The sequence below is a fragment of the Gopherus evgoodei genome, chromosome 3, assembly GCF_007399415.2.
Source record: "Gopherus evgoodei ecotype Sinaloan lineage chromosome 3, rGopEvg1_v1.p, whole genome shotgun sequence".
Taxonomy (NCBI): Eukaryota; Metazoa; Chordata; order Testudines; family Testudinidae; genus Gopherus; species Gopherus evgoodei.
In genome coordinates this window covers 3,089,504-3,112,461 of record NC_044324.1, presented here as the reverse complement: position 1 = coordinate 3,112,461, position 22,958 = coordinate 3,089,504, and the positions used below count along the sequence as shown (strand labels likewise).

Below are 22,958 nucleotides of genomic sequence, written 5' to 3'. Positions count from 1 at the left end.
GCTCCGTGAGGCAATGCTGCCATGGTACTGAGGACACATGCCGCCGATGGAATGTGCAGAAGAGTGCGGGGGAATTTGATAGCAGCCTTCAACTACCTGAAGGGGGGCTCCAAGGAGAATGGAGCTCGGCAGTTCTCAGTGGTGGCAGGTCACAGAACAAGGAGCAATGGTCTCAAGTTGCAGTGGGGGAGGTCTAGGTTGGATATTAGGAAACACTTTTTCACTAGGAGGATGGTGAAGTACTGGAATGGGTTACCTAGGGAAGTGATGGAATCTCTTTCCTTAGAGGTTTTTAAGGTCAGGTGTGACAAAGCCGTGGCTGAGATGATTTAGTTGGGAATTGGTCCTGCTTTGACCAGGGGGTTGGACTAGATACCTCCTGAGGTCCCTTCCAACCCTAATATTCCATAGTGAGGACATGCAGCATTGACTTGGTAAATGTAGACTTCAATAAATTCGACCTAATTTTGTAGTGCAGAGATACCCTTAGACTGAGCTTTTTGGCTCAAGGGACATCTAGCACAATGGGGAAAGCTGGAAACAGGTTTCCTCTTCCAAGAGATTTTCAAGCGTTCAGAAAATTTCCTCCATCCTGAATCAGGACAAAGTCAAAATCTTGAAAATGTTCATGATCCGGTCATCTGAAAATGTTTAGTTCGGATGAATTGAAACATTTTGCTTTGATATTTTCAAAATATTTTGATTGTGACCTTAAAAAAAGAAAACGAAAAGACTAACATTTCAAATGGAAAAACCATTTCAAACCCCAAAAAATCAAAGGGTTTTGACATTTTTAAACATTTTTCAAAACTTTTTTCAATTTGTTGCTAAAAAACTGTCCATATTGATGCATTCGCTTAAGCTTCAGTTTCAAAGAATCAGAAAAATGTTTAGTGCCTCCTTTGGTCTTACGGCAGTCAGGCAAAAGGAAGACATGGACTGATTCCGTATCACTGGGAGAACAAAACTCAGGCAGGCATCTCTCAGCAAAAGGTAGCACAGGACACAAGACACACACCACCACTATCAGTAACAGCTTTATTGAGAAAATGGAGAAGGTATGGCCCTCCGTGGGGAGGGGAATGAGAGAAGAAAAAGCCAACACAGCTTCAATCTCTATCAACTGAACATTGTACTGCAGAAGGAGGAAAGAGATAAATGTTACTTACAGTCACATCCACACCCTGCTCACAAGGCAGTGGAGGGGCTGGGAGAGAAAGAAAGAATCACACAATTCACAGAGTTGGCCTCAATGCTTTAGTTCCACCATCAAAGATTTGCTCACAGTTGTGCTGACAAAGCATTGAACTGGAGATGCCCAAGCTGGGGAGGAGCCTTGATTGCTGACCCACTGGGAACAGAACTGGAAACTTCCCCCACCCACCACCTCCCCCAGATAGCTGGGAGGGAGAAAACACCCTTTTCTTCCCTCCCAGCCACCCAGAGATCTCGTGTCATGGCAATGAAGAGAGCCACAAAGCAGTGGACTGACGGTTAAGGTCCTGGCATCACATGGCCATATGACACTGGTCCCCAAATTTTTGGGCACACCCCCGCCCCCCTTACTTGATTTGCACCCCCCTGGGAGCTGCATCCAGAAGCGAGGCTGCGGTCGGGGGCTGTGGCCAGGAGCGGGGCCACGGTCGGGGGCCAAGGCCAGAAATGCAGATAGGGGCAGGGCCGGAATGGAGCTGGGGCAGAACGGGGCTGGGTGGCGCTTCCTCTCCACCCCGTGGGGGTTGTGGTGGGCTCAGGCCTTGCCACGCCACCCTCTGAATATTTCTCTGCACCCCCCTGGGGGGACACACCCCATAGTTTGGGACCCACTGCCATAAAAGAGATTGAGGACTTTTGTAACAATCAAGACCCCATTTTCCAACAACCTCAGAGCCTGAGGGTGTTGGGACCCAGACCAGTTCCCCTGGGCTCTAATCCTGGGGCAGAGAGGGACGTCATGACGCCATGTTGTTGGCATTCTGGCAGCACCACACCACGGGGCACATTTATGACTCTCTGCGTCTGTGAGAAGGCAGCTCAACAGCTGTGGGCGATGCCAGTTGAAATGCTTGGTCCAGGCCTGAGCCAGGCCTCCAAGCTGAGACAGTGCTGGATGGAGCAGCAAGGGAAAGAGAAAGGACCAAGGGATGGAAACCTGGCCATCTGGACTCTAATAGGTGGATTCTCAGCACCTCCTCCCCATGCGTGAAGGAGGAGAGGGACAGGCAGGGGGAGCATCTGGGGCATCAGACGACTCATCGATTATCACAAGAGAATTTGCAAATGCTGCTGGGTTCGGGGTGGGGGATTCTGGGTTCCAGCCCTTACCCCAGTCTCCCCCGGAGTCCTAGCGGCCCAGCTGATCAGGAAAGGCTCATCTCTTAAAGGCACTTTTAAGCTGTGGAGGCTCATCTGGTGGCTGCTCAGTTGGACAGGACATCTGAGGTCTCAGACACCAGTTTCCCATCCCTGGTCTCAATTTTCTTGATCACGACAGCCTTTGACCTGGCGAGAGGCGAGCTCTCCAGTATGGGGGAATTCAGGGAATAGCTGCCACTCGAGTACGAGCTGCTGTATCCTCCCCCGTAACCACCGTATGCACTGCCAAGGCCACCTGGAGGGGAGGAGAGAGACAGTTGATCAGTAAGACCATGCAGGATGTGCAGGTGACTCCCCAACCAAGGGCAATGCTGACCGCATGGATGGCTCAACCCACATCCTGTGGGCCTGCGTGTCAGCCAACGACTGAGCGCTGCAGATCCTGGAAGGCTACAATGCTTGATCTCTGCTACAAAACCTGGCCCAGAGCTCTCCTACAGTTGAGTCAGCTGTGCAGCTCTGCACTTCAGAACCAAGCCGGGGAGGACATCACACCGCATGCGAAAGGCTAGATCTTGGGCTAGGTGCTGCCAGGATGGAGTGGTTCTGAGTCAGTAACTGGATTCCCCCAAGGGCGGAGAGAGGACGTGAGCAGGATGGATCAGCCTCTAGCCAACACCCCATTATAAAAGCAGAAGAGGATGTCAAGGACACAGGGGGGAGGGATAGCTCAATGGTTTGAGCACTGGCCTGTTAAACCCAGGGTTGTGAATTTAATCCTTGAGGGGGCCAGCTAGGGATCTAGGGGAAAAAAAAAAATAGTTGGGGATTGGTCCTGCTTTGAGCAGGGGGTTGGACTAGATGACCTCCTGAGGTCCCTTCCAACCCTGATAGTCTATGATTACAAAGCATCTAACCCTGCAATGATTCCTTCCCTCATCTTCTAGGTCAGGAGCTCAACCTTGGAAAAAGAAGCCCCTGGTATTAGAAAACATCCCATTACTGGGGCTTAGGCATGTTCTGTCTGCCTCTTCCCCCCTGCATATCCCCATTGTTGCAGAGAAAGAGTCACTCCCCAGCACATCTGGTTCAGTGCCAGTAAGACTGAGCAACCAGGGGGAAGGTAGACCAGGCCCAGTTCTGCAAGGTCCAGAGTGCCCTCAGCTCCCACTGAAATAAGTGAGAATTAGGGCCCACAGTGAGTTATAAGGGGCCAATTTCTTCTCCCCAAGCCACAACCCTGGCTCTGTGGTTCTGCTCTCCCGACATGTGTCAAGCTTCTGCTGAGTAACAGCGTCCACCCTCATCACAGGGGGATTCTGCCCCAGCTCAGAGTGCTGCTCTGTTGCCCCACATTACCAGCCCCCATTCCCAAATGAAATGCATTTACCTGAGTAGCCGGTCGTCTTGGTCTGAATGCTCATGTTTTGCATCCCAGACTCCAGCCTGCCAAGAAGAAGAGGGGGACATGAGTTATCAGTGCCCGGACAGTGTCGAACAGGGATGGGGCACAAATTAGGGCTGCATGGAATGTGTAAGCCACTGCCAACATGGCATCAGAACAGCTCATCTGTGTGTCATAGACCCAATACTGCCAACAGCAGAGATTCTCCTTTAGCACTGTTACTTTTGAAGCAGAAAGATCCAGGTTCTATCCCAGTTGCCCCTGGGAACTTCTGAGCATCTGTGGCCTGCCAGAAATTTACAAGAGTGAAGCCCTGAGTGGAGAGGGTTTGTTACTAATACCACTACCCCTGCTTTGCAGATTAGCCACTGATCCAGCCAGTGAGCCAGTAAAGGCAGGACTAAAACCCAGGTGTTCCTGGCTCCTGGCCATCTAGACAAGGGGGTCTCAAGCAGGGGGCTGCGCTGCAAACAGAGATCAGGGGGTCATCACTAGGGTGACCAGATAGCAACTGTGAAAAACCGGGGGGCGGGGGTGCGGGGAGGAATAGGAGGCTATATAAGAAAAAGCCCCTAATATCAGGACTGTCCCTATAAAATTGGGACATCTGGTCACCCTAGTCGTGACCAGCCTGCCCTTGCCGTATTGTGAGTGGGATGAGGGGAGGGGCAGAGCCATCCTTACCTATATGCATTTCCTGATGCCCTACGCAGCTGCGTGCTGCTCCAGCCCCCACCCCTGCTCCGCCGCAGACCCACCTCTTCCCACCCCTGCTCCACCTCTTCCCCAAGCCCCCACCCCTGCTCCACCCCCACCTCGGCCCAGATCTGCTCAGTGTCAGCCCCACCCCCATTCCCCTGAAGACTGAAGGGGTCAGGCCTGCACTCACACCGCCCCCTGGCCTGCTCTGCTCCCCTGGCTCCCAGTCACGCCACTGGCAAGTGCTGGGGGGTTGTTCCCTCCTGCCCCCGAAGGCTGGGAGCCAAGATTGAGGAGCGGGCTAGGGCCGGGGGGCAGCTTCCTCACAGAGTCCCCCTCTACCATCCCCCCTCACAGAGGCCTGGGGCTGCATAGGGCACCAAAACGGCTAGGGACGGCCCTGGGGAGGGGTATCCCAGTATGGGAAAGCGGGTGAGTGCACAGAAAGGGTTTGATCATCCCCACACTAGGCAACACTACCCCTGCTGCATCTCAGAATTCACAGCCCCCTGGCTGCACTGTACTAACTCGCTGCTGGGAGCCAAGTTACATCCCAGCCACTCTGCGCCTGCACCCCCCCACCCCTGAGCTCCATCCCCCTCCCGTCCTCACACAGCAGCTGACACTGCCTTGCCTGACACACTGCAGCAGGGCTGATTCCGCATCCGCGTGCAGACACCATCATCGATGGGACGTCTGCACCAACGGATGCGCTAGACAGACGAACATGTGACAGCAATAGCCCAATTAACGGGCCCACACCCCACATAACTAAGCTCCGTCGGCCTGTCAGTCAATTACGGATTATTCGCAGGAGTCACCCTGAAAAACCGAGGCCTGATGTGAGGCTGTAGTGATGGTGGATGTACAGTGCAAGTCCCTTAACGGGCCAGCAACCCCTCATAGGCTCCACGCAGGCTCAAACAACCTGTTTAAACTGGGACCAGCAGTCCCATTTGCACCCAGCATGTTGTAGGCACCACTGAGGGTGCTCTTTGGAAAGCTGGTGCCAGCAGGACATCCTGATTAGGGTGACCAGACAGCAAATGTGAAAAATTGGGACGGTGCGGGGGGCAATGGGCGCCCACCAGGGCCGGCTCCAGGCACCAGCTTAGCAAGCAGTGCCTGGGGCGGTCAGTCCAGCTATTCGGCGGCAATTCAGGGAGGGTCCCTCACTTGCACTCGGAGCGAAGGACCTCCCACTGAATTGCCGCAGATTGCGATCGTGGCTTTTGGGGGGCGGGGGGGGAGTCTGCTTGGGGCAGCAAAACCCCTGGAGCCGGCCCTGGCACCCACATTAGACAAAGCTCCGAATATCGGGACTGTCCCTATAAAATCACGACAACATCCGAATCCTGATGCACTCAGAAGTCAGCAAGACTCCGCACACAAGGGGTTAATCTACAGACCTTGCTCTAAGACAGACACAAACCACACTGGAGCCAAGTTCCAGCCCCGCCTCCACCCCTCTCATTGGTCCTCCCTCTGGAGAGGGGGAGAAGCCATCCAATCATGACACCCGATGCCGGCCTCCCACACCCACCTGCTCTCCTCTCCTTCCAACAGCTTCCTGTAGGTGGCGATCTCGATGTCCAGGGCCAGCTTGACGTTCATCAGCTCCTGGTACTCCCGCAGCTGGCGGGCCATGTCCTGCTTGGCTCTCTGCAGGGCATCCTCCAGCTCAGCCAGCTTGGCCCTGGCATCTTTGACGGCCATCTCACCACGCTCCTCGGCCTCAGTAATGGCTGCTTCCAAGCTGGCACGCTATGGGGTGGAGGCAGGAGGAAGCATTAGATAGTTTCTCCCAGAACAGGGGCCTCTCCCAGGATCCTTATCGGAGGAGTAGGAGGGTGAAGCTCCCAGGAGAAATCTGCTGCAGCATTATAAAGCCAACACACTAAGGGCTGGTCTAAATTTTAGCACTGATGTTGCTGCCCCAATGCAAACTCCCAGTGTAAACACACTGCACCCAGGCCAAGCAGGGGCTTGCAACTGGGCAGTTTACCCCCCATTTCAAACCAGAGGGAAGTTATGTGGGTCCATGCCCTGCTTTGCATCCATGGCAGATAGTTTGCACCATCGGGTGGAAAATATAGATCAGCCCTGAACTCTTGCATCCTATTCAGATTTTCCTTTCTCCCATCATACAGGCTTCTCCAAAGGATACTGGGGAGCAGGGAAGTGAAAATCCCTCCAGAAGAAAGGGAAGCGGGCTCCTGTCTACACCAAGGCTGCAAGCATGTCACCATCACAACACACACTCCCCGATCCTATTTCTAAGCGCTGCTCCATTCTGTGGTGCAGGCCGACATGTGGGATTGGTGAGTGCTTAGCTGCCAAAGTCCCAAGAGCTGCGAAAGAAACTAGGGAGAGCAAGAAATTGACTCCACAGAGAGAGATTACAGAGACAAGAGTCAGTGAGATTAAAGAGAAAGAAAAGTCAGATCAGCAGCCGAAGTAAACAGGCATAGACAGCTTGACTTCTGTGGTGCTGTATTGATTACGGCCGCTGAAAAACTGGCCCAGAGACAGATATTAACCATGCCCTCAAACCACAGTTGTGCTGCTCACAGCTGGGGAGCACATGGAGAATTTCCTGTCTACACTAGAGAATGGGGCTCTGTTGCCCCACTGCCGCAGTTATAAACCAAGATCTACAAGGTGGATTGAGAGGGATCTGTAGACTGGCAAGCTAAGAATGGTAAGAGGGAATCCTTTCCCCAAGTCTCCGGGGCAGGCACTGTGCCCCCAAATAACTGAAGGAGGACCCAAGGGTCTGGGTGCAATTCTGGAGAAGTCAGCAGTTGTTTCTCTCACCTGGCCTTTCAGGGCATCAATCTCCGACTGCAGCCGGTGGATCATCCTGTTGAGCTCATTGATCTCAGTCTTGGTGTTACGGAGGTCGTCCCCGTGCTTGCCCGCCACAGCCTGGATCTCCTCGTACTGCATGGGAAGGAGAGAGACAAGGAATTGAGAACAGAGCGCGCAGTGTCATCAGCTGTCCCCCTTCCAGAAGTGCAGGATCCAGGCCAGGATTTAGGGAGATCCTGTGTGAGGAGAGATAGCAGCCCAGGCTGAGAGCTAGAGAGACTCCCAAGGTTAGTCCATGTCCAGCAGCCTCAATAAAGGAATCCTCTTATAATCATAACAGCTGAATCCTGACTCTTTACCACCAGGAAAAACAGTATAAACCAGGGGTCCTGTCACAACTGTCCCTGCTTTGGAAGGCTCCACTTTTAACAGCTTTAATCAGCCTTGCAAATTTGCCAGAAAGATTCACCAGGCCTGGCTCAGAGATTGCAAATGAATGAGACTGGTGGCTTTTCATTTCCACTTCAGTCAAATCTTCCTCTCCAGGAGGAGGTGGGATTTTGCAAGGCTGGATTAAATTCCATGTGCCAGGAAGGCAAGCCAGAAAGAAATCAGAATGAAAACCACGTAATATTGCTGCTTAGAAAGCCCCGTGCATAATGCTATGCAAATAGCAGTCAGCTCTGCAGCTAAGGATGTCATCCCAGCTTCCAGGGGCGGAGGAACCAGCGTGGAATCCCGCCGTGAAAAGTCTGAATGCACATTGCAAGACCCCCACAGGATTAGAGACAGCTGCTCGGGGGTAGAAGAGCACAGATCCTGCAGGTCGGACGGATTGGGAGCTCGAGACAGGACTAGCAATGGGGTGCTTCCGGTCTGGACTGGAATGATGAGTGAGCTGCATGGGAGCCCAAGGCTGGACTGCCAGGGGAGTGCAGCAAGCACTGCTGGTGTGCAGGAAGCACTCGCCGTTCCTGCTTGCACAAATGCTTATCCTTAGGAGTGAGGCTTCTACCTGGGGCAATCAAAGGGAAGGGAAGTATGGTCCAATGAGTAGGGCACTGACTTGGGAGACCTGGCTCCAGTTCCTGGCTTGTCACTCAGCCCCTCTGTGCTTCAGTTTCCCATCTATGAAAGAGGAATGGCAGCCCTGCCTTGCCTCCCAGAGAACATAGAATATCAGGGTTGGAAGGGACTTCAGGAAGTCATCTAGTCCAACCCCCTGCTCAGAGCAGGACCAACCCCAACTAAATCAATTTTAAGATGTGGTGAGGATAACTTGGGAGGTTCTTATATTATCTTAGATAGACAAGAAAAATCCAGGCCTCGGCTTTCATGTCAATGTGGATTGCATTCCAGCAACTGTCTATTTAAGTCCCATCTTCTTGCCAGGATACGTTTCCATTCCAGTCTGGTTTCAAATGTTCCCAAGTTATGGAGCTTCCCCCAGGAGATGATTCTACAGCAGGGGCAGGCAAACTTTTTTGGCCTGAGGGCCGCATCAGGTTTCGGAAATTGTCTGGAGGGCTGGTTTCCCGTTCCCCGAGGCACAGCCTCCTCTAACAGCCAGGTGTGGCCCAGCCTCTGCCGCTCCCCACCTCTTCTCACCCCCTGACAGCCCCCCCGGGACCCTTGCCCCATCCAACTCCCCCTGTTCCCTGATGGCCCCCTCCCCCCCGGGACCCTTGCCACATCCAACCCCCCCCGTTCCCTGATGGCCCCCTCCCTCCCGGGGACCCTTGCCCCATCCAACCCCCCCATTCCCTGATGGCCCCCTCCCCCCCAGGGACCCTTGCCCCATCCAACCCCCCCGTTCCCTGATGGCCCCCTCCCCCCCGGGGACCCTTGCCCCATCCAACCCCCCCATTCCCTGATGGCCCCCTCCCCCCCCAGGGACCCTTGCCCCATCCAACCCCCCCGTTCCCTGATGGCCCCCTCCCTCCCGGGGACCCTTGCCCCATCCACCACCTCCTGCCCCTGCTTTGTCCCCTGACCTCCCCCAGAACACCCACCTCTGGCTGCCCCCTGCCACCCCATCCAACCCCCCCTCCTTCCTGACTGCTCCCCAGGACCCCTGCACATAGTCAACCCCCTATTCCCCGCTCTCTGACCACCTCAACCCCTATCCACATCCCCCGGCCCCTGACCACTACCCCAAACTCCCCTGCCCTCTATCCAACCTCCCCTGCCCAGAACACCGGTGGCTGGCGGCACTGCAGCCATGCCACAGCATAGCACAGCACAGAGCACCGGGTCAGGCCGGGCTCTGCAGCCCCACAGTCCAGAGCATCACGCCGGCAGCACAGCGAGCAAGCTGAGGCTGCGGGAGAGGGGGAACAGTGGGGGAAGGGCTGGGGGGTGAGCTTCCTGGGCCAGGAGCTCATGGGCCAGGCAAGAGGGTCCTGGGAGCTATAGTTTGCCCACCTCTGTTCTACAGCCTCAGATTTCAGCGTTAGGTTGTTTGTGCCCCTTTTGACAGACGGGGGGCGGGGGCTGTGAAGCCAAGGCTGTAGCAGGCTCCATGCGGGGAAGTGCTGTGGCCTAGGGTATGCAGGAAGAACAGACAGGGGGTTCCTTGCGGCCTGAGACTTGGAATGTGTGACCCAGCTGTGGCAGATACAGCAATCCCCTGTAATAGCCTTGAAAAACTTTATTCAGTTGAGTAAGTCTCTTTGGAGACCATTGTGTTCAGTGCAAAGTTGATGTATTATTGGGGGATTGGCTGTAACTTCTTCTAGGGTGGAGACATGGGAAGTGTTTGAGTTTAGGCAAGGTCCTGGGCAGCCTTGGAAAACCCCAGTCGGGAGGGAGAGAGAGACGCACGCAGTTCTCCACCCCAAAGAGGAGACGGCTGAGGAGCTGGGAGCTTAAGAGCTGGTGTCCTTGCTGGACCACAGAAGGGAAGCACAGGTGCAGTTGCCCTGAACTGTGACTCCAGCCACTAGAGGGGGACAGCGAGTCCTGCTGCATTTGAGAATTACACATGCATATGCAATGCCTGCTATGGAAGGCTTCTGTATTGCAGGGGACGCTTCATATGCTCGGCTCACCAGCTGGAGGGAAGGAATGGGACGTCTGCCACCTAGCAGATGTTCCCATGGGCAGTGCCACACTCCCTGACCCATCCACGTCAGCTTGGAGACCAGGCTGGCTGCATCACCAGCAGCTCCGGGGGACAGACGGGCAACTCACCTTGGTCTTATACATGTTCTCAGCCTCCGCCCGGCTCCTGTTGGCCATCTCCTCGTACTGCGCTCTAACCTCCGCGATGATGCTGTCCAGGTCCAGCTTGCGGTTGTTATCGATGGTCAGGACCACAGAGGTGTCAGAGACCTGGGACTGCAGCTCACGCAGCTCCTGGGTGCAGTTGGGAGGAAGCATAAGGATCGTCTGTCACCACGGAGCATGGAGAACTCGGTGCACCCACCAGCGTTCCCGATGCCTGGCCATTGGCTCCTTTCCCAGACTAGGGTTGCCATATTTCAAGATCCCAAACAGACGAGATCGTAAGGGTGGTAATACCAAAACACGAACACTGGTTCAGATTTCGAAAATCTCCACCCGGATGGAGCTTGGAGGACCTATGGTAACCCTGTCCCAGACTGATCCAGCCACTGAATCCACTGGGGCTGATGTTGGCCGAGATCCCCATCCTTTCACTCACCAACCTCAAAGGGCCAGGGGGAAGCAGCAGCAGATGCTGTAGGATTGATGGCATGGCTATCCGGGGAGGGGAGAAGGGGAGTGTCACCATGCCCTCTATGTGCAAACAGTCCCAGCCCTTGAAAAATCCCTCGTCTCCTGCAAGAAGACACTTGTCTTTGCAGGAACTCAGTGTTATTCAATGGGATTCCCCCTGCAAGTCAAGAAGGAATTTAAAGGGCCAGGATTACAAGCCTGAGCCAAAGGGAGACATCACAGACCTCGTCATACAGCTGCCTCAGGAAGTTGATCTCGTCAGTCAGGCTTTCCAGCCGGGACTCCAGCTCCACCTTGTTCATGTAGGCCTCGTCCACATCCTGCAGGAAGAGAGCACAGACCCCATTAGTGAGACCCCCAGCCCTCTCTGCCTGTGGCGCCCAGTCGAGCCCTGGAGCAGCCCGGACTCACCTTCTTAAGCAGGACAAATTCATTCTCCTTCTCAGTTCGGTGATTGATTTCATCCTCGTACCTGCGGGAGGGGGGAAACTGTCAGGTCTGCGGCAGGGCTGGAAGTCATTCTCTGATGGATGCTATGAAGGTGCAGCGACCATTGGAGGCGGGGGCATATAGAGACTAGGGTGACCAGACATCCTGACAAAATCAGAACCGTCCCAATATTTAGGTGTTTGTCCCGACCAATCTTTGGTCAGGACGCAATTTGTCCCGATATTTTGCTCTGCCGGCAGCACTCAGCGTTTTTTTTTCCTCCTCCACTGGCGGACACTCCCCCTCCCCCCATGTGTCCTGATATTTTCTTCCTCTCGTTTGGTCACCCTAATATAGACCCATCCAGGAGATGCTGAGAGGCACGGAGACCCCTAGCCAGGCACCCACCAATGACCTGGAAGGCAAAAGGACAGGATGGGTTTGGGAAACTGTTCACTGTTGGGTGGGGCGGGATTGTGCATTGGGGTTTATATGTGAAATGATGGAGGAAAATCTCTAATGATACCCACCCCACCAAGAGCAGCTGAGAATTCCTCCCCCCCCCCCCACAACCCCTGGGAGAAGGTCTCTGTGCAAGGAAGCAAGGACCACACAAGCCGGGCAGGTGTTGATAACCTGGCCAGATCCAACGAATGCCCTGAAGGAGGCAGCATGCTGATAATGGGGGTTGCCTTTGCGAGCCTCCTTGTGCTAGAACATTGGGGTGCGATCCCAGGCCTTGGTTGTGCCTGGAATTTCTACCCCCTTTGGAGGGAACAGGAAGGTGTGTCCCCCCCCCCCCCACACACACACGCACGTGCACACACCCTCGTTAGACTCACTTGTTTTTGAAGTCCTCCACCAAGCCCTGCATGTTACCCAGCTCAGCCTCCAGCTTGAGCTTCTCCTGGCCCAGGCCATCCAGCTGCCTGCGCAGGTTGTTGATGTAGGCCTCGAACATGCTGTTCATGTTGCTGCGGGTGGTCTTCTGGCCCTGCAGCAGGCCCCACTTGGTCTCCAGCATCTTGTTCTGCTGCTCCAGGAAGCGGACCTGGTGTGGGGAGGGGGAGGAAAGCAGAGCCTTGCTGTTTACACCTGCAGAGCTCACTGATTGTGGGCGTCAGAGGCAGGAATCTCTTGCCGGGAGAGTTACAACCTGTTGGGCACGGATGGCTTCTTCCCACTCATGCTCCTGAAATCACCTGCCATCCCTCCCACTAGGTCCTGATCCTTCTCTCACGTGTGAATCAGGAGTATCTCAAGCAAGTCAATGGGGTTCCCTGGTAGAATCAGGTGTAAGTGAGAAGACAGCCAGGCCTACAGTAACTGAACCAAGCCTGATTCTGCCCCCCACCTCTGCTCATAAATCCAGAGTAGCTTCACTTCAGGCAACAGAGTTCGCCTTGTATAAGTGACTCAGCGCCACAGAGACTTATTCTGCCTTTGGACATGTGCACGGTTTAATTCAATGGGAGATGAGTCCAGATATCGGAAGGGGTGGTTTTCCCTATTGAGCCAGATTCTGCTCTCAGAGTAAATCCAGCGTCACTCCATTAGCTTCAGTGGAGTGACTCTGGATTTACACCGGTATAACAGAGAGCGGAATCTGACCCTAAATACATTGTGTCTGATTTACACACACTATGGCCCATTTTCGCTACTCGGGGGGCATAAAGCAGCCTCAGTGTAAATTAAACAAGCCAAAGGAAGTAAGTGGAGTCATTCTGGGTTGACGCTTATGTACCAGAGGGGAAGGATTTGGCAGTTGGTATTTATTTTCTTGAAAAGTGCAAGTAAAATGATCAAAAAGGCTGGGCCTTGTCTGCATCAGACACATCTGCATCGAGACTGTTCCATCAATGCAAACCCCTAAGGGAGGCGCATCCAGCCCCAATGCGTCACAGGGTTTACACCAATGCCACCTGATCTAGTCAGCTACCAGAGCCCACCCTGTCAGCACAAGCCTTGCTTTTATACAGGGCCCGAGGGTCAGAACGCCTCCTACCACCTGCCACAGAACTGAACTCACGATCCCTATGTCAAAGGTGTGAAGGAGCCTTAGGGTATGTCTACATCTAAAATTTTGCAGCGCTGGTTGTTACAGCTGTATTAGTACAGCTGTATAGGGCCAGTGCTGCAGAGTGGCCACACTTACAGCAACCAGCGCTGCAAGTGGTGTTAGATGTGGCCACACTGCAGCGCTGTTGGGCGGCTTCAAGGGGGGTTCGGGGAACGCGAGAGCAAACCGCAGGGAAGGAGACCAGCTTCGCCGCGGTTTGCTCTCGCGTTCCCCAAACCCCCCTGCAAACCGCAGGGAAGGAGACCCGCTTGCACGGGGGTTCGGGGAACGCGAGAGCAAACCGCAGGGAAGGAGACCAGCTTCGCCGCGGTTTGCTCTCGCGTTCCCCGAACCCCCCCTGCAAACCGGGGAAGGAGACCTGCTTGATTACCAGAGGCTTCCTCAGGTATGCTGGGATACCTGCTTATTCCACGGAGGTCAAGAAAAGCGCTGGTAAGTGTCTACACTTGATTACCAGCGCTGGATCACCAGCGCTGGATCCTCTACACCCGAGACAAAACGGGAGTACGGCCAGCGCTGCAAACAGGGAGTTGCAGCGCTAGTGATGCCCTGCAGATGTGTACACCTCCTAAGTTGCAGCGCTGTAACCCCCTCACCAGCGCTGCAACTTTGTGATGTAGACAAGCCCTAAGTGTAAATGAGCAACAGGCCCAGCAAAGGGGAATCACTCTGGATTGACAATGATGTAACTGCCCTTCACCGCACGGGGTTTCTCTTGAGCAGGTAGGACAGCTGCCATCTCAATGGACCGAGGACCTCCAGAGCTAAAAGGGCAAGCAGCTATGGCTTGAGCTAAACAACCATGGCTGCTTAAGTGGGTCTGTCACAACACATACCCTTCAGGGCACCGGGGAGCCCTGTAACATACGCTCCCCAGTGGGTTAGACAGGCGCTGCAGGATTTAGCCCACAGGCCTACAAATGCCTTTAGCATTTACCTGTAGACATCGAGCTGCTGAAGTCAAGGGGAGCTTTGCCAGTGGGAGACCTGATTTAGCACATGGGGTTAGACTCAGCCCCCGCTGACTGCCATGAGCACTGCTGGAGCATCTGCGAAAAGCTGTCCCATTTAGCATGTGGCCAGGCTAAGGGCATGACGCAGCCCTCGCCGGTGGAAACCAGGAGCACCACCACTGAAGCTGATGGCACAACGATGGCATCGAATTAGTAAGAGGGAGAAGAATCGGACACGGTGGAGTTACTCTGGATTGCCACCAGCGTCACAGATTACCAGGTGGCCCACTGTAATAGGATGACCAGATGTCTCAATTTTATAGTGGAGACGCATGCATCCGACATGAAAGCTCACGCTCCAATATGTCTGTTAGTCTATAAGGTGCCACAGGATTCTTTGCTGCTTTTACAGATCCAGACTAACAAGGCTACCCCTCTGATACTTGACACAATTTTAAAGGGACAGTCCTGATATTTGAGGCTGTGTCTTATATAGGCACCTATTACCCCCTCTACCCCCTCTCCTGATTTTGCACACTTGCTGTCTGGTCACCCTACCCAGAGGAAGGGATGCACCTGGCCTGGAGTTCTCTGCAATGATCTGGGCTAGGGGGCACAAGAGGATTTGAGCCAAAGGAGTGGCCAGGACCCTTGGACTCCTGAAGGGCAGGGGCAGGGCGAGGCAGCTGTTCCTGCCAAATGGCCCAGCCTTAGATAAGGAGAGGTAAACACAGGCCTTTGCTAACAGGCAATAAAACCTGTTTGTTTAAATCCAAACCAGGCACAGTTGCCCCGGACCAGTGATGGGCGTGGTGGGAGAGGCTTTCAGGTTAGATTGTTACATTGCCTGTAGTTAAGCATTTCCTCCAGCTGGCAGCCAGTGTGTGTGTGTGTTTATTAAAAAAAAAAAGAGAGAGAGAGAATCCGGGAGCACTTTAAAAACTAACAGATTTATTTGGGCATAAGCTTTTGTGGATAAAAAGCTAAAGCTTACGCCCAAAAAGATCTGTTAGCCTTTAAGGTGCCACCGGACTCCTCATTTTTGTGGCTACAGACTAAGATGGCTCCCCCCTGATATTTTTTAAAAACCAGCTTTCCAAGCCCAATGCTGGAAAAGGGCAAAAAGAATCGAGCTACCCTTTTGCCAGGGGACCAGCCTCTGAAGCAAAAGCCCCAGAGAGGCCGGAACAGGAGCAGATGCAGGTTGCCTGTGGGGCGGAGGGGGGGACGGGGGGGGTCAACGCCTGTCCCCTGTAAGTGGGGACCACTGCGTTGCCATATACCAGGGCCTTGGAAGTACTGAAGGAGATTAGAAATTTGCTGCAGCCCCTCTCGGCCTTACCACATGCAGGGGGATACATCTTTTTCCAGGCTGAGATCACAGGCGCATAAGGATGGGAAAAAGCCACTGGGTTCCTTCTGGCTCATCCCAGCTGCACTAGCTCAGGACTTTTCCCAGCTGTATGTATGTTAGTCCCCAAGATTTTAGATGCCTCCATTTTCAGGCCTGATTTTCAGAGGTGCTGACCCCCTGCTGCAGCTCCCGCTGGTTTCAGCAGAAGCTGCCCATGCCTGGCACCCTCAGGCACCAAGCTGGGCACCTGGAATCAGCCCCCACTTTCAGACCGCAGCACCCACTGAGAGCAATGGAGAATCCTCCCCCCCCCCCGCCATGCCCTTTAGCATTAGCGCTAAAGTTGCTCTCCAATGCCAACGCTTTGACAGCCGCTCGGGGACCTGGACTGGCAGATGTCCCAATGGGGAACCTTTGCGTCTCTCGCTCCATTCCGCTCCCCCACCTCCGGGAACGGAGCTTTTCCAACCCACCAGGCGGTGCAGTGACGGAAAATCTTTGTAGAAAAGCAGAGGACATTTTTCTCCATGTTCTCATGCACCTGTAGGAGGAGCCTTTGCCTCAGAGGGATCTGATCTGGCTACAGAACTGTTCCGATTCCCCTGTGATTGCGGGGAAACTGGCTAGCAGGTCACTGCTCCCCTCCTATGCTACAGGACAGAGAAATGTTACCCAGAGATGTTTACTGTACGCACCCCCGTACCGCACTCCAATCACTGTGGGTGGCATGGGGCGTAACTGAAAACAGAATCCGGACTATCTCCTTCCAGCCGACAAGTGTTACAGCAACAGGGCAAGTCTGGTTGACTTCTGCCCATCCCCAGGGAACACACCCACTTCTCTGCCTGCCAACCCGGCTCTGCCGATACCAGCTTCACCCGGATGGTGCCAGGACTCACCTTGTCGATGAAGGAGGCGAATTTGTTGTTGAGGGTCTTGATCTGCTCCTTCTCCTGCGTCCGCACCTGCTGGAGGTTGGGGTCGATCTCCAGGTTTAGGGGCGCCAGCAGGCTCTGGTTGACGCTGACGGCGGTGATGCCACCCGCGGCGCCGAGCCCGTAGCCCATCGACGGTCCCCGCACGCTGCCTCCTCCATACCGGCTCCCACCGTAGCTGGAGTAGGACGAGCTGACCCTGGTGCTGCCCACGGGGGCAGACGTGTAGGAGCGGCTGCTGAAGGTGCGAGGGGCAGCAGAGGTGTTGCTCCTGTAGGTCTTTTGGGTTATTCTGACAGATGACATTTTGGGGAGGCGAGTGGAGGAGGACAGGAAACACTGGTTTGGGGAGGCTACTGGAGGAGGGCAAGAACCACTGCTTGAGCAAGAGCTGAAGACTGAGCGCTGGGTGGGGTGTGTGCTGAGTTATATACTGGGCCGTCAGGGGGCGGGGCTCCAATACCTGGAGCACTGATTGGCTGCAGCCGCTGGAGGGGCGGGGCTATCACAGACCCAGGCCAACACCTGCTCCCTCCACCCTGCCGCACCTTGTTAACTCTTTCAACGCCAGAGAGGGGCAATCAAATGCACCGGCCCAGCTCCGAGAGGCGTTGAGACCGGCCCTTTGCGTCCTCTCACTGTTGTGTTTGGAAAAGCACCTGGCAAAAATACCAGAGGGGGGCAGCAGCCTCATGAACTGGCCCCGGATCCACCCAGAGAGAGCAGGAGATGCAACTATCCAGCCATCTAACTAAGCAGAGTTAGGGCCCCAGGCAGCTCCATGGGGCCCCCTATTCGTTTTTTATTATGTGTTGGCGGGGGGGGGGGGAAACGAGTACTGCTTAGGGCCCCCAATGGGCTAGCACCACCATTGTGTGGCTTGGCTGCAGTTATTTGGGGTTTATGCCACCAGAACCTTGTGCATCATTTGGGAAGCCACCAAAGACACATGAGCTGAGGCTTGTTTCATCAGCAGGTGCCCAGAAAACAAAAGGAAAAGAAAAAAGCAGAGGAGAGAGAGACAATAAGGTGTTTTGCAACGGCAGGTACCTGAGGTCCTAGGTCCTTTTTCACATGAGGTTCAGGGCTTCTGCGCAACAGGAAATTGATGCTACGCTCCCCCCATCACCACAACTTCACCAGGAAATGCAGTACTGGGCACACTAGCGTAGACGATACTCTGAACAGCAGATGCTGTTGGAAGCACAACAGCGGTGAACTGTCACAAGCGGCAAAAATATCCACACATGGACACAACATGCATAGCAGACAACTCAGGATAGACGTGCACTTCCAGACTTGCGTAAGCTCTTATGCATGGCTGGCCTGGCAGAGGTGCTTCAGGCCAGCCTTGGGGGTTACTGGTAGATTTGGGGGATCCTGGGCTGGAATGATATAGGGGCTGGAGGTCAGGACTAGAGCTGGGTGGGGGAAAGTTTTCATCTGAATTTATGAGATTTAAAAAAAATGTCTTGTCTCAAATTCAGGAGAAAAAAGTCAAAATACCGAGAATTTTCATGAACCAAAAATCCAGAAAAAAATAAGAATTGGTTTGGGTTAACTGAGCCTGTTCAAAATTCTCAAAGCTTTTCCATTCATCCATGCCACATTTTTGGCTTGCAAAATTTCTCTAGTTATCTTACATTGCAAAACAATAAGTCATTCCAAAGCAGAATTCTTGGTTTGGAAAATGCCAAAGCAGAACATTTCAAACCTTTTTTTCTTCTAAAATTTTCCGGGTTGAGAAATTCCTCAAAACCCACCTTTTCCCGTTCCAAGTTTTAGGGTTGACTAATCTGCATTTCCAGTGGAAAAAAAACATTTCATTGGAAAAATCCCCATCGGCTGTAGCCAGCACTGATAAGGGATGGCATTTTCCAACATGCTGGCTGGTTTATGCCCACAAAGTCTGGCAAATTCATCCAAACACATGTAAAATGCAAGTGGTGGGGGCAGACTGGGTCTTGCCCACATGCTCAGGGTCTAAGTCAGGCCTGCACAACATGGGCTCACTGTGCAGCCCGTGGGGGGTGAGCAGGCAAGTAGCAGGTGAAGGAGGGGGGCTGAAGAGGCGGGTGGGCAGTGGCGGGGGATGAGGAGGGGAGCCGGGAGGGTGGGGGGATGAGGAGGCGAGGGAGGAGTCAAGGGTTGCAACTGTCTGGAGGTGCTGCCTTCTAGACCTTCCTCAGTCACACCTCATTCATTCAACAGGGCAACTGATTACAAAGTTGGGGGAAGATCTTATTCTACTTCTAGCAAAAAGACATTTTTCTTTTACTTTAATTATACTATCTTAGGGGCCCATTTATATTACCAAGGTTCAATACTGCTGGTTCAGTGGGGCAGCACTGGGGAAGGAGGGTTTGTTTCTGCGGTGCAGGTGGTGCTGGGGAGAGGTTGTGTTTCGGGGGGCTTGGTGGCACTGGCGGGGGGTCGGCAGGGCCAGGGGGTGGTCGGCCCTCAGCTGTTTTCTTTGGAGTAATATGGCCCTCAACACTTTACGAGTTGTGCAGGCCTGGTCTAAGTGATTGCCACAGTTAGGGGTGGGAAGGAATTTTCCCTCAGAACAGATTAGCGGAGGGGGGGTGACCAGATGTCCTGATTTTATAGGGACAGTCCTGATTTTTGGGTCTTTTTCTTATATAGGCTCCTATTACCTCCCTACCCACTGTCCCGATTTTTCACACTTGCTGTCTGGTCACCCTGGGGTTGGGACGGTGGGGGAGAGTGTGGTTTCACCTTCCTCGCAGCATGGGGCATGTGTCACTTGCTGGTTTGAACCAGGAGAGGCAGATGGTCCCTAAAAGTGAGGAGGCCACTGGTGCCCTCACTGTGGCCCCACCCCCCTGTGCTGCCCCCTCCCCCGAAAGCCTGCACCTGCACCTCCCCTTCCCTCCAAAGTCTCATCCCCATACTGACCCCTCCCCCAAGGCCCCGCCTCCAAGGCCTCGCCCTCACACCACACCTTCCCCAAGGCCCCCCCCCCACGCCGCCCCTTTCCCCCCCAAGACGTTGCCCCCTCGTCCCCATTGCTTATCCTTTCAGCTGGTTGAAAAGTGGGAGGGCCATGGCCCCACGGCTCCGCCTGTTCCAGTGCCCTGGTTTGAACTAGGGTTGCCAGTTTTGGAGTTGGATGTATTCCTGGAGGTTTCATCACATGCCATCATCTTGAATTAATTACTGGAGACTCCAGGCCACCCTAGTTGAACTAGGGTAAACGGTGGATTCTCTGAAACATAACGCCTTTAAATCAAGCTTTGAGGACTGCAGTGACTGAGGGCTTGTCTACATCACAAAGTTGCAGCGCTGGTGAGGGGGTTACAGCGCTGCAACTTAGGAGGTGTACACATCTGCAGGGCATCACCAGCGCTGCAACTCCCTGTTTGCAGCGCTGGCCGTACTCCCGTTTTGTCTCAGGTGTAGAGGATCCAGCGCTGGTGATCCAGCGCTGGTAATCAAGTGTAGACACTTACCAGCGCTTTTCTTGACCTCCGTGGAATAAGCAGGTATCGCAGCATACCTGAGGAAGCCTCTCTGGTAATCAAGCAGGTCTCCTTCCCCGGTTTGCTCTCGCGTTCCCCGAACCCCGGTGCAAGCAGGTCTCCTTCCCTGCGGTTTGCAGGGGGGTTCGGGGAACGCGAGAGCAAACCGCGGGGAAGCAGGTCTCCTTCCCCGGTTTGCTCTCGCGTTCCCCGAACCCCGGTGCAAGCAGGTCTCCTTCCCTGCGGTTTGCAGGGGGGTTCAGGGAACGCGAGAGCAAACCGCGGGGAAGCAGGTCTCCTTCCCCGGTTTGCTCTCGCGTTCCCTGAACCCCCGAGCAAGCAGGTCTCCTTCCCTGAGGTTTGCAGGGGGGTTCAGGGAACGCGAGAGCAAACCGCGGGGAAGCAAGTCTCCTTCCCCGGTTTGCTCTCGCATTTCCCGAACCCCCAAGCAAGCAGGTCTCCTTCCCTGCGGTTTGCAGGGGGGTTCGGGGAACGCGAGAGCAAACCGCGGGGAAGCAGGTCTCCTTCCCCGGTTTGCTCTCGCGTTCCCCGAACTCCCGAGCAAGCAGGTCTCCTTCCCTGTGGTTTGCAGGGGGGTTCGGGGAACGCGAGAGCAAACCGCAGGGAAGCAAGTCTCCTTTCCCGGTTTGCTCTCGCGTTCCCCGAACCCCCGAGCAAGCAGGTCTCCTTCCTTGCGGTTTGCAGGGGGGTTCGGGGAACGCGAGAGCAAACCGCAGGGAAGCAGGTCTCCTTCCCCGGTTTGCTCTCGCGTTCCCCGAACCCCCGTGCAAGCAGGTCTCCTTCCCTGCGGTTTGCTCTCGCGGTCCCCGAACCCCCCTTGAAGCCGCCCAACAGCGCTGCAGTGTGGCCACATCTAACACCACTTGCAGCGCTGGTTGCTGTAAGTGTGGCCACTCTGCAGCGCTGGCCCTATACAGCTGTACTAATACAGCTGTAACAACCAGCTCTGCAAAATTGTAGATGTAGACATACCCTGAGCCAGAGGTGCTGGGCCCACCACAGGAGAAGGTTCTGTGGCCGGTGATGTGCAGGAGGTTGGAGTAGATGATCACAATTGGTCCCTTCTGGGCTCGAAGTCTCTGAGATTGCAGGCACTAATATCACATAGATTACAAGAGTATCCACTTAATTGTAAACGTAGTGAAATCCCAACAGCTCCAGTGGGCAGGGCATGTAGTCGGCCCAGCGATACTCACACCTCCAATTAGTGATCAACGTTAGCGAAAGCACCACAGGAAGGTGAATTCATTGTTTCATTCACTGTAAGTGCTGTATATTCATATTTAAACAGTATGACAGTCAAATGACTTCGACTGGTTAATAATTCAACCCCACCATGCTCTAGTAGCATGTGCTGCAAAGAGCCGCGAGAGACACATTAAAGAGGACTTCAGTCAGAATATCACTGAGTTCGCATGATAACCAGCGGCAGCGACTCCATGGGTGCTCCAAAATTAATGGGTTCTTAGCGCCCACCGGCTGCCAGTTCCCCCCACCCAGCACCTCCCGCCTGCTGGCAGCCTCACCAATCAACTCCTCCCCCTCCTTCTCAGCGCCTTCCACCCGTCACAATCAGCTGTTCTGCTGGGGGGAAGGAGGAGCAGGGACCGGGCCTGCTAGGGGAAGGACCTTGAACTGGGTGGGAAGAGGTGGGGTGTGGGCGGGAAGAGGCGGGGCGGGAGTGGGGCCATGGGGGAAGGGGTGGGGTGGGGGCGGGGCCTAGGGCAGAGCAGGGGTGGGAAAAGGCAGGACAAGATGGGGGCTTGAGGGAAGGGATGGAGTGGAGGCATGACCTGGAGCTGAGTGGGGGTTGAGTACCCCCAGGGAAAGGAGGAAGCCAGTGCCTGTGATGACAACAGAAGACCCAACCTCCATCCTTAGAGGTTTTTAAGGCTCAGCTTGACAAAGCCCTGGCTGGGATGATTTAGTGGGTGTTGGTCCTTCTTTGAGCAGGAGGTTGGACTAGATGACGTCCTGAAGTCTCTTCCAACCCGAATATTCAATTATTCTAAGACAGAGCAGCTAAGCCTCTCCTGGAGGGACATTTGCATGGTGCCCATTCAACCATAGAGACCACGGAGAAGATGGAGGAGTCATGCTGAGAAAGTTCTATCATCTCGTAATGGGAACTGTCCTCAATGGGAAAAATATGCCCTTCCCTGGAAGAGGTAGTGTCCACTGGGGAGAGTGCCCAAAGCCCTCTGTGATCTATCCAGCCAAGGAGGAGGAGACAGAGAACAGCTAATCATCAAAGAAGAGTGTTTGGAAGGGATATTAAATCTTGTGCTTCAAGGTATAAGTTGAGCTCTAACCATTACGAATGAGGATGAGAATTCTGTGAGGAGGACAGGTTATCCTACACCTGCCTATTGCAGGATTTCTGCTCCTTTCTCTGAGGCATCTGGTGCTAACCATTGTTGGAGACAGGATCCTGAACTAGATGGACCTTGGGTCTGACAATTCCCTCTGTTCCCCAACCTTCCCCTCCGCCTCCTTGGATTTTGGAGATCCTTTTCCAACTCCCATCCTAAGCACATGCACCCTTGGGTGGGGGGTGAGTTCCTGAGTTCTGATAAGTGAGCAGGACCTGCCTCTGGCTCACAGATGTGGATGGGATTAGTGGCTCGTTGGGAGATTTGTCTGTATGGGAAAAAGGGCTCAAGGAAAGGGCGAAGCATTTGCCCACTTAGATCATTCAAGTTTTGACCAATGGCCTGGTGTAAGATCCTTGGGTCTGTGTATCCAGGATCGGGGGCTGTGCCCACTGCAGGGGA

General features: G+C 54.2%; 1 protein-coding gene across 1 annotated transcript; it reads right to left on the bottom strand.

Annotated features, from left to right (window-relative positions):
• Positions 1-1,024: 1,024 nt before the first annotated feature.
• Positions 1,025-17,083, bottom strand: KRT8 (keratin 8). Its single transcript, XM_030554538.1, has 9 exons — positions 16,646-17,083; positions 12,202-12,410; positions 11,342-11,402; positions 11,155-11,250; positions 10,424-10,588; positions 7,238-7,363; positions 5,964-6,184; positions 3,707-3,762; positions 1,025-2,611 (listed from the first exon to the last, which is right to left on the bottom strand). Exons 1-9 carry the CDS (start codon positions 16,985-16,987, stop codon positions 2,421-2,423), a joined length of 1,467 nt encoding a protein of 488 aa, XP_030410398.1. The 5' UTR covers positions 16,988-17,083; the 3' UTR covers positions 1,025-2,420.
• Between the last annotated feature and the right edge of the window lie 5,875 nt (positions 17,084-22,958).